General features: G+C 39.0%; 1 protein-coding gene and 1 pseudogene across 2 annotated transcripts in view; one reads left to right on the forward strand and one right to left on the reverse strand.

Moving 5' to 3' along the window:
* The window catches only part of LOC309803326 (ankyrin repeat domain-containing protein 26-like), a 361,186-nt pseudogene that overhangs the window by 126,172 nt on the left and 221,370 nt on the right, over positions 1-13,644 (forward strand). The window lies entirely within an intron of this gene.
* The window catches only part of LOC309803322 (ankyrin repeat domain-containing protein 26-like), a 138,971-nt gene continuing 130,338 nt past the window's right edge, over positions 5,012-13,644 (reverse strand). Inside the window, exons 40-43 of the mRNA XM_082619393.1 lie at positions 13,376-13,593; positions 11,751-11,979; positions 7,051-7,096; positions 5,012-5,868 (exon numbers count right to left, since the gene is read on the reverse strand). Coding sequence (XP_082475519.1) covers positions 5,825-5,868; positions 7,051-7,096; positions 11,751-11,979; positions 13,376-13,593 — 537 coding nt within the window. The 3' untranslated portion in view covers positions 5,012-5,824. The remainder of the gene's footprint in view (positions 5,869-7,050; positions 7,097-11,750; positions 11,980-13,375; positions 13,594-13,644) is intronic.

Here is a 13,644-nt window from a genome sequence, read left to right on the forward strand (position 1 = left end):
GCTCTTAATCCCCTCTCCTTGCGCACCAGGAAACCAAGAGGGAAGAAAAAGTCTCTTGCCTCTTCAGCAGCTCCAGAGTTTTCCCGGACTCCCTCCCGGCTAGCTGTGGCACATTAGCCCCCTTCAGGCTGAGTTCTCGCCGCCAGCCCCAGTCCTCTCCCTGCGCTCTGACCGAAGCCCAAGCCTCAGCTTCAGCTTCCAGCGCCGCCCGCCCCGGCGGGCGAGCAGACAAGCCTCTCGGGCTGGTGAGTGCCGCTCGGCACCGCTCCTCTGTGCGGGAATCTCTCCGCTTTGCCCTACCCAGGTATGTGGGGAGCTTCTTGCATTTTGGGAGGTCTGGGGTCTTCTGCCAGCATTCAGTAGGTGTTCGGTAGGAGTTGTTCTACGTGTAGCTGTATTTCTGGTGTATCCGTGGGGAGGAAGGTGATCTCCGTGTCTTACTCTTCCGCCATCTTACCCGGAAGTCCCGGGAGCGCAGAGTCTTAACCACTGCGCCACCAGGGAAGTCCCCTCTGTGAAGGTATATTTAAATGTGATTAGTATTTAAATCAGTAACTTTGAATAAAGCTGATTACCCTCCATAATGTCCATGAGCCTCATCCAATCAGTTGAAGGTCTTAAGAGCAAAGACTGAGGTTCCCCAAAGTGGAATGAACTCTTTTCAAGACTGAAGCATAGAAACCCTGCCTGAGTTTCCACACTGTTGTCCTGGGGATTCAGACTCAAGACTGCAACATCAACTCTTCCCTGAATTTACAGCCTGCAGGCCCACCCTGCAGATTTCAGACCTGTTGACAGAGATAGATAGATAGATGATAGATGATAGATAGATAGATAGATAGATAGGTAACCTCATACTGTTTTTATTTCCCCTCTGGAGAACACTGACTAATAATTTTACTATATCCCAGCAGCAGGGCTATAGTTATGTTTCACTATAGCCTGGCAACAGGGATATAGTTATGTTTATAATTATAGTAAAATATATTGTGGTAATCATCTCATAAGTCAAATCATTATGCTGTACACCTTAAAATTATACAGTGCTGCATGTCCATTATATCTCAATAAAACTGGAAGGAACAAAAAAGAATTTCAATTCGGGAGACACAGATTCACGTAAAACTGAGTGTTCCGAGAGAGAGTCAGGGGCTTATAAAGACAAAAAGCCACAGGCTGACAAAAATTGCCTGATGAGAATTATGACTGACTCTGATACGAGTCCGGAAATACTTGTCCTTAAGGGATCACAAGTTATTTTAGGGTAGGGTCCAAGAAGTATCTTGAGTTTCTGGCAGATGTTCTGGATGACTTCATTAGGACAATAAATGGTCAAAAGGTCAGATTCCATCCAGGCTGAGACGTGCATATGTCACACCCCTTAATGGCCTCCCAGCTCCACTTTAGAGAGCCCTCTTCAGGGAGCATTACCGACTCCATTTTTATTTTTCTTTCACAAAAGGCAGTATGAAATTTGTCCCTGACTTCTGCTGAAGTGAACAACTGTACAATACCATACAAAGCGAAGAAACTTCATATTCTATTACAAGTTAATCACTGAGGGGATGTTGCCTACAAGCTTAAATTATACACAATGGCCCATCTCTGGGAACCCTGCCTCCCAGGTAATGAGCATTAAGCTAAAGTACCTTTGTTTAGCTCCCAGGAACCATGCTGACCAGGCCCACCTGTGAATGACTGCAGGGAGGAAAAAGAGGAAAACAGTAACACCTCCCCTCAGGAGGCTGATGGGAACCAGGAAGTGTTTGACTTTACTCCCTCCCCTTTCAGTATAAAAGAAGCCTGAATTCTAACTCAGGCTAGATGGTTCTTTGGGACATGAGTCTCCCATCTTCTCAGCCTGCCAGCTTTGCAAATAAGGTCGCTATTCCTTGCTCCAACAACTCGTCTCTCAATTTATTGGCCGGTCCTGCAGCGAGCAGTATGACTAACACAGTGACCCCACCTCAGCTTGAAGCCATTCAGGTGAGCTTCAACTCACTGGCTAGTATTGTATGGATAACAGAGTTTGCCATAGATTCCTTCCTTGCAGGAGAAGCAAAGTCTGTGCCACTTGTAAATTAGCATCGCTACCTGTACTAAGGTATGTGCTGTCGGGGAGAAAAAAAACCTTCCTCTATCCTTCTAGGTTCGTCTGACTGGTCTCAGGATAAAATTGATGTGAGACAGATTAACAGGAGAAAAACAAAAAAAAAAAGCTTATTAACATGTTTACTTCCTGTATACATGGGAGAGACCCAGGAAAACTGAGTAACTCACCAGAATGGCTAAAAACCTCCCCTTAAATACCATCTTCAGCTAAAGACAAAAGAGGATGTTATGGGTAGTGGTTTGGGACTACAAAGTGGAGGAAGGCAATTCACATGGAGATGGAAAAGCAAATGTTTGGAACTCCCTGTAAAAATCTGGAGTGCTCTTTACCGCACCTAGCCCATATTCCTTCTAGGTGTCTCTGGTGATGGCGGTCTTCTCGGACCAGGCCCTTTATCTAAACTCTTCAACAGTTAAGGGGGTGGTAAAAAGAAAGACTTCCTGAGTCTTCCACTTCTTAAAAGTATTCAGCCTAAAATAATTCTCGTGCCAAAGAGACACGTTTAGGGGTGACAAATTTTGCTTCCTTACAGTGCCTTGGGCCAGATAGCAAAGGTTAATATGGAAACACAAGGAGGAAGCCACCTGCCTTCCCAAGGTCGTCCCTAATGCTTTGGGGGACTCGGCTAGATGCCTGAACCTGAGATTTGGGGGAGTTCAGCTGAGACCAACTTCTTTTGCTAAGTCAGGGTTCTGCTGATCGTAGCTCTGATTAAGTGTTGGCTAAGACAAACCCTAAGGATTTGGTGCCCACCAATTTCAAGTTTAGTTGGACTGGTTACAGTGGCCGATGTTGGGGCTAAAGCTCCTTCCGGAATGAGGGGTGGAATTGTGGGGAAGCAAAATTTCCTGGGATTTCTCAGCGATCTTGTAAAAAGCCCTGGCCCTCTGAGACTCTTTGTGCAGTGTGAGATTCACATCTACAGCCATTTGTCTAGTTAATTGCTCTGATCTGAAAGGATTCATAAAGTCTCATCCCCCCAGGAGGACCAAATAGTTACAGCTCTGAGTAGGTCCTCGAAGGTGCACCATCTCTCTAGGAATTCACATTTCAAGGAGGAATGAGGCCCAGAAACTTGGAGACTCCGGGTCTGGCTCCTGGAGAGATTTCATCACTGGCAAAGCCCATTAGCTGTTCCCAGGAAATAAAAATAGAATCTGGGTAGTGAAATAAAGTCTAACCTTTTTTGCCTTTGTGCTTAGTCTGCTTTCACTGGCTTACAGGGGGCTTCGTGCAGAGGCCTCGCATCCAGCACTTCAGACCCGAGTTCCGGGTGTGAAATATCTGCGCCAATGCTCCAGCTGGGGGTGGGCGGTCCGACCATACGCAGGAACGCTGCACACGACACCCCCAATCGAGATGGCGGTGGCGGGCCATGTGGGCACTGCGATGGGGAGCAGCTGCGCCTGCGCCTGCGCCTGCCCCGCGAGAACTCCACCCCCTCCACTGCTGAGGGGATCCCTGTGAAGCAGCCACGCCCACGGCCTCTTGAGCGGGAGCTTGTGCCTCTGCATTCTTTGATCAAAGAGTAAAGCTTTCTTTTGCTTCTGGACCCAACTCATTCTACTGGTGGGGGCGACACTGGGCAGAAGGACCCTTGTTGGAATGGGTAACAGTTTTACTTACATACCAAAGGCCAGAGTGAGGAGGAGATGCTTCCCAGGAGAGAAGGACGGCTAACTCCCGCCCCTTCACAAGCAGCAGGGAAAACCAGTTTCCTCCCGCTCTTCACCTGCTGACTTAGAACAACTGACCTGTTCTCACCATGTTGCCCCAGGTGCAGGCCTGGGCGAGGGGGGAAGGCCTGTGTATTTACTGTGAGATATTAATAAGAACTCTGTCTGCGATCACAATACGCTGTGGGTGCACTCAGGATGAAATTAAAGAGTATTAAAAGCCCAGCCAAAAGGAGAGAGTGTCTCAAAGAGGTCAGTATACTGAATGCCAAGAGGAATGAGAAATTCAGTTAGACAAGGACTGGAAAGGTGTCACTTTGATTTAGCGATGTGGAAGTCATCGGTGACTTCGGAGTAGTTTTGAGAGAATGCGGGAAGGAGAAGACAGCCTAGAGCGGGTGGGAATACAGGCAAATCTTTCAAGAAGTTTGTCGTGAGAAATGAGATTGCCTGGTACACATGAGAGGGAAAAAACAGGGTGAAAAGTTTACAGAGAGAGGAGATTTGAAATCGACATTGTGAAGAAAGAAGATGCAAATTAGCTAAATAAAAGTAGTAAAATAACTTTCTTCAGCAGCACGTAGATGCCTGGGTGAAGGTAAGGGGGGAGAATGATAAGCAATCTCTTATGAAGTTCTGCCAACTAAGTACACTGGAAGGACAGAAGAAAAGGGAATAAAGGATGTAAGTAAGAGTCACTAACATTTTAGCTCTTGGAATTGTTGGGAAGGAAAACACTTCCTCTACCCTCTTACGTTCATTAATTGGGAATCTGCAAATTAAATTGACAAAAGCAGATTACCATGAGAAAAAAACATTTAACTGTGGATGACTACATGCAGGGGTTCACAAAGAAACGTGATTTGAAGGGCTGGCTACAACTGGGGGCTTATATACTACTTGAGTGACAGGGGGTAGGAGAAAGGCATCTTCTGAAAACCATGACTTCTTGGTGGGGGGAGGGAAGGGCACTTATGGGAGAACAAATGACATTTAGGAAAGATAAATGTTACATTAGGAGAATATACGGGAGATATGGTAGTTTTAGGAAAATGTCTGTTTGAGTCTGGTGCTTGGAATTCTTCTCTAAGACTGTTTCCAAAAAGTAAGAAAGTAAATAAATAGAAAAGGTGAAAAGTCTTAGGGAAATTTTATTTCTCCATGAGGAAAGATCTATGAATCAGTGTTTAAAGTTATATATACTAAGTTTCATGACACTAGAACAATTGTAATACATCCAAACATTGACAATAAGGACTTCCCTGGTGGCACAGTGGTTAAGAATCCTCCTGCCAATGCAGGGAACACAGGTTCGCCCTGGTCCGGGAAGATCCCACATGCCATGGAGCAACTAAGCCTGTGCGCCACGACTACTGAGCCTGTGCTCTAGAGCCCGCATGCCACAACTACTGAAGCCCACGCGCCTAGAGCCCAGGCTCCGCAACAAGAGAAGCCACCACGATGAGAAGCCCGTAGCCCCCGCTCGCCGCAACTAGAGAAAGTCCGCATGCAGCAACGAAGACCCAACACACTCAAAAATAAATAATTAAAAAAACCCCAAAACATTGACAATAGCCATAGCAGCAGTATATCCAAATGATGTCTGTCTAAATCTTTAGGTCTATATATAGTGATAAAATTCGAACTAGAAAAAAAGCTATCAATCAACACCACTATATATTAATGACAAGTTTGGTTGTCTGGGTGCTGGTATCAGGGCTCAGTTTGAGTATGTAAAACTCAACAGTGTTTTGATTCACAAAATCTGATTAAAAGTAAGTTAGATGCAGAGAAACATGGTTTAAAATACTATATAAATTTTCATCATACACATATAATACAAAAATATTTTCCTTTAATCCAGATTTTCACGTCATGTTTAATGGGAAACAACTAAAATGTTATGCAAACAACCCAGGAGGGAAATTTTTACTATTTATCTTTTAGATCATATAATCTTTCTTCAAAATCTGTACATATCCTCGTGATGTTTTCAAAACTAGATCTTGATTTAGATTTGACTCATCAGTAGCTCCTACATGAGAAGCTCTATAGCATGCCGATTCAATTCAGCAGCAGCTGAAAAGAAAAAGAAAGGATTATATTCTTTACCTAAAATACTTGAATTAACTAAATATAAGTTAGTAAAAAAAAAACCTGAGACCTTTCTAAGCGTTCAGAAGAATGAAAAGTATCTATACACGACATAACACAAAATACAAGATTACTAGTATATAATTTGCCTGTGGTTGCACGATGAATTAATTGCTCTTGTGGCTGAGTATCAGAGCTTCTGGCTTTCTCATTCGTCATTCATTTACTCAACAACCATCTGCTAAGGTGCTGTGACAAGCACTGAAATTACAAGATGAAGGTGACACAGTCCACCCTTAAAAATCATGCTATAAACTGGAAAAACAGACAAACAGGCAATTTCCACACAGAGTCATAAATACTATGACAGGTATAAAAGAGGGTACAAGGAACACTCAGAAGTGACACCCAGCTTTGTGTCAATACTGTCAGCTTTTTGGTGGAGGTGGTATGTAAGTGGATACCTGAAGGACAAGGGAAAAGTACGGGAGATGGAGGGAAGAGGCAAATACAAAGACTAAAGGTGAGGAAGAGCATCTGTGGGATTGCAAGCAGTCTATTTGACTGGATGTAGAGCAAAGGGGCAGAGGAAGGTAGTAAAGAGATAAGGCTGAATACTATGGCAGGACCCAAACTGATTTGGGTGTTTTTATTCCATGATAAGGAATTTGGAATTTTTCCTGAGAGCGAAAGATAAACCAATGACAAAGTCAATGACAGGAAATTTTAATGTCAGCCACTAAGTGACAGCTACATGAATGTGACTGCTTGAGTCTGGGTTTTTTGGCCTTAATCACTGCCAGAAACTTGAGAAGTTGATAAACCCCATGTTTTCTAATAGTGTCAGTGTGCAGGTTGACAGTTCCACAGGGATGGCAGAAGCAGAGAGGAAGGATACAGCCAGAAATAAAAAGAAATACATAGACTTTTTGAGATTTTTTTTTAAAGCTGTGGAATATGATGAATAAATGAGGAATCAGGATATTTTTCATTATGAATGTTCATTCTTTCACATTTTTTCATTAGATATGTATAAGAAAAGATATTTAACCTATCAATAGTATCTGTCATCCAAACAATGGAAAGAGATGCCATTTACTACTGAATATTTACAGTTTATTTCAGAAATCAATGTCTAAATTTAATTCATAAATTTCAGCAACATACCTTTTTCTAGTACTCTAGTTATATTTTTTTCCATCTCCTGCCACATCTGAAATAAGTCAAATATTATTTAAGTTAGACAAGAGACATTTTTGTAGGAATGATGTATAGCTTATGAAATGTGGCCTTTAAATAATACTTCTAGAGACTAGACATAATTTGAGGATTGCTTAAATAGAAAAATAATCACATCAATAAAATAAAATAAATTCCTACTTATTTTGATTTTAGATAATAAAGAACATATATATGTAATGTTATTTAGATTAATCGGATAAAAAGTACAATAAATATCAGTCTACTGAATATACATAATTTCAGAGGGTGATATTTGATCTTATTGGTACAAACAAGTTTAAACGATTAAAGTCATATATATATTACAATGAATGCATTACTTTGCAATTCTTAGAAAAATTGCTCTTTCTAAAAGTTTAATCAGTTTTTTACTCTAATGGATCTTTCCTTAAAATGAGTTTTCCTTTCTTACACTTCTATATAACTAAAATTTTAAGGTATGTTCTATGGTAATAATTTTTCAACATAGAATCTTAAATACATAAAATGGAGAAAATGGTTCCGTTGTAATGTCATGTCAAAATTCTACGGGCAAAAAAATAAGTAAAGGTATTTTGCTGTCTATATTAGGACTGAAACATTTATTTCAGAAAATCTGCTTGAAGAAAGGAAAAGTAGAGGCTAGAGCCAGTTTTCAAACTCAGTTTCTGATTCATGACTTTCTAGAATTAGAAACAAGGAAAACAATACATAATTCTTTAACTGTAACTTTGTTTCCATTCTAGAAATTAGGGCCAACTTTTTGAAACATTTGACTAATTATAGTTATCTACTTAATTATGAAATGTGTGGGAACATTTCAAACTGTATTACAAGTGTCTCCACCTAGAGTGTCCTTTTAAAAATCTTTCTTATAAAAGGCACCCTCTCACTAAATAGGGTCTCAAATAGTATACTGAACATGACAAACACTGTGATGATAAGGATATCATGATAGCCAACGCCTTTGTAAATTTTAGGTGCGAAGACAAATTTTTTGGCTAGCGGTTTCCCAATATTTTCAGAGACTGTTTTCCATAACACTTTTCTGACAACAGCACTGTAGAGAGGCCCTATGAAATGAATAATGTGACAACATTACTAGACAGGTTTTGTGAAATTAATAACTCATAACAGATGAAGGAAGAAGCCTTTACTGAAATAATTTTGTATTACCATTAATAAACACTGCAAAATGTAGGTCACGTTTGTACATGCGTTGAATTAGGGAATGAACTCAGAAGGGGAAGAGAAGTGTCATCTGCCACCTACCCACCACAGCTCCAAGAAGGCAGAGGACCACACGACACTGAGGGAACGTTTTCTTCTTCTTCCCTGACTTTATAATTAATGTACATTGTTCAAAACAACCCCCACTATAAAGTAGGGGAAAGGTGAAAGGAACATTTTAGAAAGAAACGTAGTGAAGCCAGTAACAATATGAAGCACAACAGGTATGTGCTCGTTCACCCAACCGTAATATACTACTGTTAAATTATATCTGAGACTGCAGGCTGGAAAATAATGTTGCACTCTCTTTTTAAGACCAATTTGATAAATATATACACACCACACACATACACATGCACACTCATTTCCAAAGTTAATTTATTTTCAGTAATTATTGATACTTTTAAAAGTTGATATCACTCATTTTAAATGTCACGAAAATGTAATAAAATCAAGTCATTTAAACCACTTCAATTCATTATCCAATTGTAAACAGGCTAAGGTATGAAGGAAATTACACTTGGCAGTCTGTAGATATTAAGTACCTATATTTTGCTGCAGAGAGAAGAACTGAGGAAGAATTTGTAGATCAAAGAGCTGAAAAACTAAGTACAGGAAAAAAAATGAATGAAAGAAAAAGAACTGTTAAGAAGTTGAACTATTACCTCTATCTTTCAAAAGATAAAATGCCTACTCATTTGTCCATGTGGACAAAATGAAGTGGGAACAAGAAGGATTATACTGATATAATAAACTGAGACAATAAACAAGTTTATTGAACTCTGCCTGTGCCTTATGAGAAACTAGCTCAACTACTGTGGTAATTTGATTAGAGTTAAAACTCAAGAGTGGATAGGCACTGCCTTGGTGATGTAAACACGAGGCCTATTTTTTTTAAAAGAAATGTGACTCAATATTCTGGTGAGACACAAAATGTTGTGTCATATAAAAAGTCAAAGTCTTAGGAATATTAATTGTTTTAGCTTCAGTGCATTTGTATGACCACATTTAGAAAGAGAGTTGCTAAACTGAATGGACATTTGAGCAATTTTTAAAATTACTTAAATAAATCATTAGAAAAATTTTCAAAGTGTCAGTAATGCACCAAAAGTCCAAAATCAGTCAATGTAAAATGTAATCCTCCTACTTAAGACAGATTTAAAGGGCATTTATTAACTACTGTGGCCATGCATCGTGTTTGGCACACAAATACCTAAAAACTCTTGAACATAAAAAAATCTTTAAACCAGTGAGACTGTGTCTGTTATAAAGTTGTCTGGAATAGTTTTTAACTTTTCAGTTCTTGAAAAAATTCTATGTGCAAGAAAATCTAACAGTGATGTAGCTATTTTGGCTAATGTTAACCTTTTGTATTTTATAATAATATAATTAAATAACACAATTGAAAAAAACTGTAAAATTACTTCTGATATATAGGACCAAACATCCCAGAATTAACTAGAATGTGAAAACTGAGGGTAAAATTAGCAAGACAGATACGTAGTAATCTCCTACCCCCACAATGGTATCAACTGCTAAGACTGAACTTCATGTACTGGTGAGGGAGGTAATAAATCTGTGTTAGGTACATGGAGTAAGCTTGCTGCTACAACCAGCACAACTGAAACCACACACCTAGAGCAGTACTTTGCTATAATTATTTTCCTTAAAGTTAGGGGAAAATGCTGAGTAAGATAAAACTTCACAGTAGGAATAGTCCAAAATGTTAAAACATTGCCAATAAAGGAGAATGATAAACAAATGCAATCTTAATGCCATTTTTAACATTTTACTTTGTAGAATCATAGCTAAAACCTTTAGAAGGCTATTGTTTTATCATGTCCCATTCAAAAACCCACCTCTTTCTATCATTTTAGACAGTACGTTAACACCTCTCATAGTATTATTTTATGTTTTCCTAGTAGAAATAATTATATTCCTAGCAATTCCAGAAGGCACCTTCTTTCTGTAAGTCTTACTAAGAATTATGTGAACAACAACTGTATAATAACTCTTCCGCGGCATTCTGTAGTGATTATGGAGACGTCTTTGCATCTTGATAGAGTTAAGTAGTGCTCTTCAATCTCTCTTATTAAAACCAGCACGATTTGGCAAAGACCCCACAAGGGAACTATGTATACCTAGTAACTACAACATGGAGTTTAAAATAAACTATTTTTCGATTTATCTAGAATTACTAAAAAAATAAACGCCTCTTTCCTCCAAAAAAATTAAAGGAAAAAATTCCCGCAGAAATTTTCTCTCACATTGTTTTTGCATTCACACACTCTTTCATCTTCATCTTGTAAAATGAAACATTGTTTGATTTTTTGGGTGACAACCCATGAGAACATTCTAAGTTTACATCATGCTTAGCAACTGACAGAGGGCTTGACATGCATTTTCTTTTCGACCCTGGAGTCCAGTTTCATGGCTCTGAAGCACTTAGACCCAATTTAGCCACAGCACTGTCTAAGAAACCTTAGCTTTGCTCTTCTATGATTTCTTACGACGTGAAGCCAAATGAGAAAACAGGTTGAGACTTCATTTAACAAGGCCTACTGTTCTCTGCATCAAGAACATCATGAAAACACCATCAAAACCATAACCCCGTGTGCACTGAGTGAGATGCATATTTTAATAACAATGATACACAATGAAAACCAGTTGCAATTTAAAGACTCCCCATCATAGTCATCATTCATCCAGGTGATGGCAAGATAGAGACATAAGTGGACTTCATTTTAAAAGTTTAAATATTTGCTTTATTTACGTATTTAGAAATGTTCTACAATTGCTCAGCAAGACATTTTATAAAAATTCAATAAAAATGCTCTAAGTAAAATAGCAATTAAGGATGCACTCTCATGTACGAAAATGACAAAAAAATTTAACTTAAAAACAGAAATTAACCTATTTAGTGCTACAAGTCTATTTAATTCACAAAAAGGATTTATCTAGGATTCCTTTAAATAAAAAAAAAATCCATATATGGTTAAGTGTTTGGATGCCAATCATTCACTTATGCTTAGGGGTAGAAAAACTAGGGTGCAGCAAAACTTGAAAATGATTATGAACCATTGCCAAACTGAAATCAATTAGAAAGTATATCTTTGGTTATTAGGCAATAATATTTAATTTCTAAAATAGAAGTTAACTGCAGTTTTTCAAGAAATTTAAAATTTGTCAGTTTAATTACATTTACTGAATAAAGTTAATGATAAATCTCTCTTGAAAATGAGAAATCCAGGGACTTTAAAAAATCATAAAATTTCTGTCTCTTTATTAGCACAATTAATTATGGCTTTTACTTCGTGTGTGTAAGTCAAATAAACAATTCAGAATTTCACCAAATTAAAAACAAGAATTATTATCAGAAATCTGAAACCCAGGGAAAAAAGGGTAATATAACTAACCTTGGTCCAGTAAATCTCCATGCTCTCATGTGAAGGGCGCCAACTTGAGGTAGAAATCCCTAAGTTTTCTCCTGGAGTAAGATATCTATTGAGCACTAAACTATTATTAATATTTCCTACACAAGGTGGCTTCAGGACTGGCCTCGTAGTAAGAGTGCTGAGTAAAGATCTGTTCTGCTGTTTCTCCACCAGTAGTTTGGTACTGACCTTTGCCAGCTTCTTATTAGTCCTGGGAAGATGGCAAAACACCAATTTCATTCATTGCATTTTCCCTAAATGATTTGTAAATGATTTGCATTTCTTAAATTGCCATAATAGTAAATGGAATGAACCATTAAACCACGTTTTAACACTGAAAATGGGTCAGAGCAGACCTATTATAAACAATTCTAGGTGTAAAATTGTTCTAAAGAAGTACATATGTGTCTGGGGGATCCTTAACTAACAAGTCAGTCAAAGTCAGGAGAGAGAAATGGCGTCAGCGATGGAGACGGCTTAACAGGTGACGCTTGCTGCCTTCTGCGATGGCTGCACTTAGACACCCACCTTTAGTAAACCAGTTCAGGGATGAAAAAACAAACCATCCCTCAAAGACATTTTCAAGCATTTGCTTTCACCACCCCTGTATACACATTTCACTCATTACCTCAGAGGAATTAAGCATTCGGCACTGAGGAATAATCTAGAGCAGCGGTCCCCAACCTTTCTGGCACCGGGGCCAGTTTCGTGGAAGACAACTTTTCCATGGATGGGGGTGTATGGGGGTTGTCAGGATGGTTCAGGCGGTAATGCGAGCGATGGGGGGCGATGGGGGGGCGCGGCAGGTGAAGCTTTGCTGGCTCGTCCACCGCTCACCTCCTGCTGTGCGGCCCGGTTCCTAACAGGCTGCGGACAGGTACCGGTAACACTGTTACTGAGGCACTGGGGGTGGGATCTGCCCTTGCGGTCTTCCACGCACACCCTCACGCAGGCCACCGTGTTATTTTTAGACACTTTGTGAATTATACGGCCCTTCGCCCCTCTGTTACTTTCCCCTTATTTCACAAGCATGCCTTTATGTAGAGTAGAAAAACTTCAAATACAGTAGTTTGTCTCAGGGCGCCCTCTAGCGATGATACCAAAGATCATAATCAAGAAAGTAAATTTACCAAATGCTAAAATGTGACGCTTTGCGTTTAAGCGGTAATCTTCCAAAAAATAATTAAACTCGTTAATATTTCTATTTACGGGAATTCCAACAAGAAATTTTATCTCAGTTACAAAGTTTCAAAAACACTTAGCTTAAAGACTAAATCAGGTTAACTATTGGGTTGGCCAAAAAGTTCGTTTGGGTTTTTCCAGTAACATCTTACGGGAAGACACAAATGAACTTTTTGGCCAACGCAATATATGAAAATATAAAAAATAAAGTTATGTAAAACCAACAAAAAGGTGGGGAGATGCAAACTGGACTCACATTTTAAAGGTGACTTCACTTACTAACATCATTTTCCAAAGTTATACTATCTAGTTAGCTTTCACTTCCTACTAATCTCATGAACCTGGCTCAATAAAAATTATGCTTTAGAGGCAAATTAATGAGCTAAATTTAAATTTATTTTCTATGATTCTACGTTTTGACTTACTTCTTTAGTTCATTTGCCAATGACTTTCTAACTTTTAGTTCTTCGAGGTAGAGTTGCTTATATTTTTCCAACTCTGCTTTAGTAGAATCGTCTTGAAAAGTTTTCATTTTGGAGAGTTCAGATTCCAGATCTTTAATTCTCAGTTCCATTGGACTTCTTATTGAAGCATTATTATTCTCTCTTAACTGCTCTAAGTTTTCTTGAGATGCTGCTTGTGTCTAAAGTCAAATAAAAACATACATGTTTAAAATAATTATAACCTGAATAAT

Source organism: Mesoplodon mirus, assembly GCF_964341445.2.
Source record: "Mesoplodon mirus genome assembly, chromosome: 4".
In the NCBI taxonomy this organism is placed as follows: domain Eukaryota; kingdom Metazoa; phylum Chordata; class Mammalia; order Artiodactyla; family Ziphiidae; genus Mesoplodon; species Mesoplodon mirus.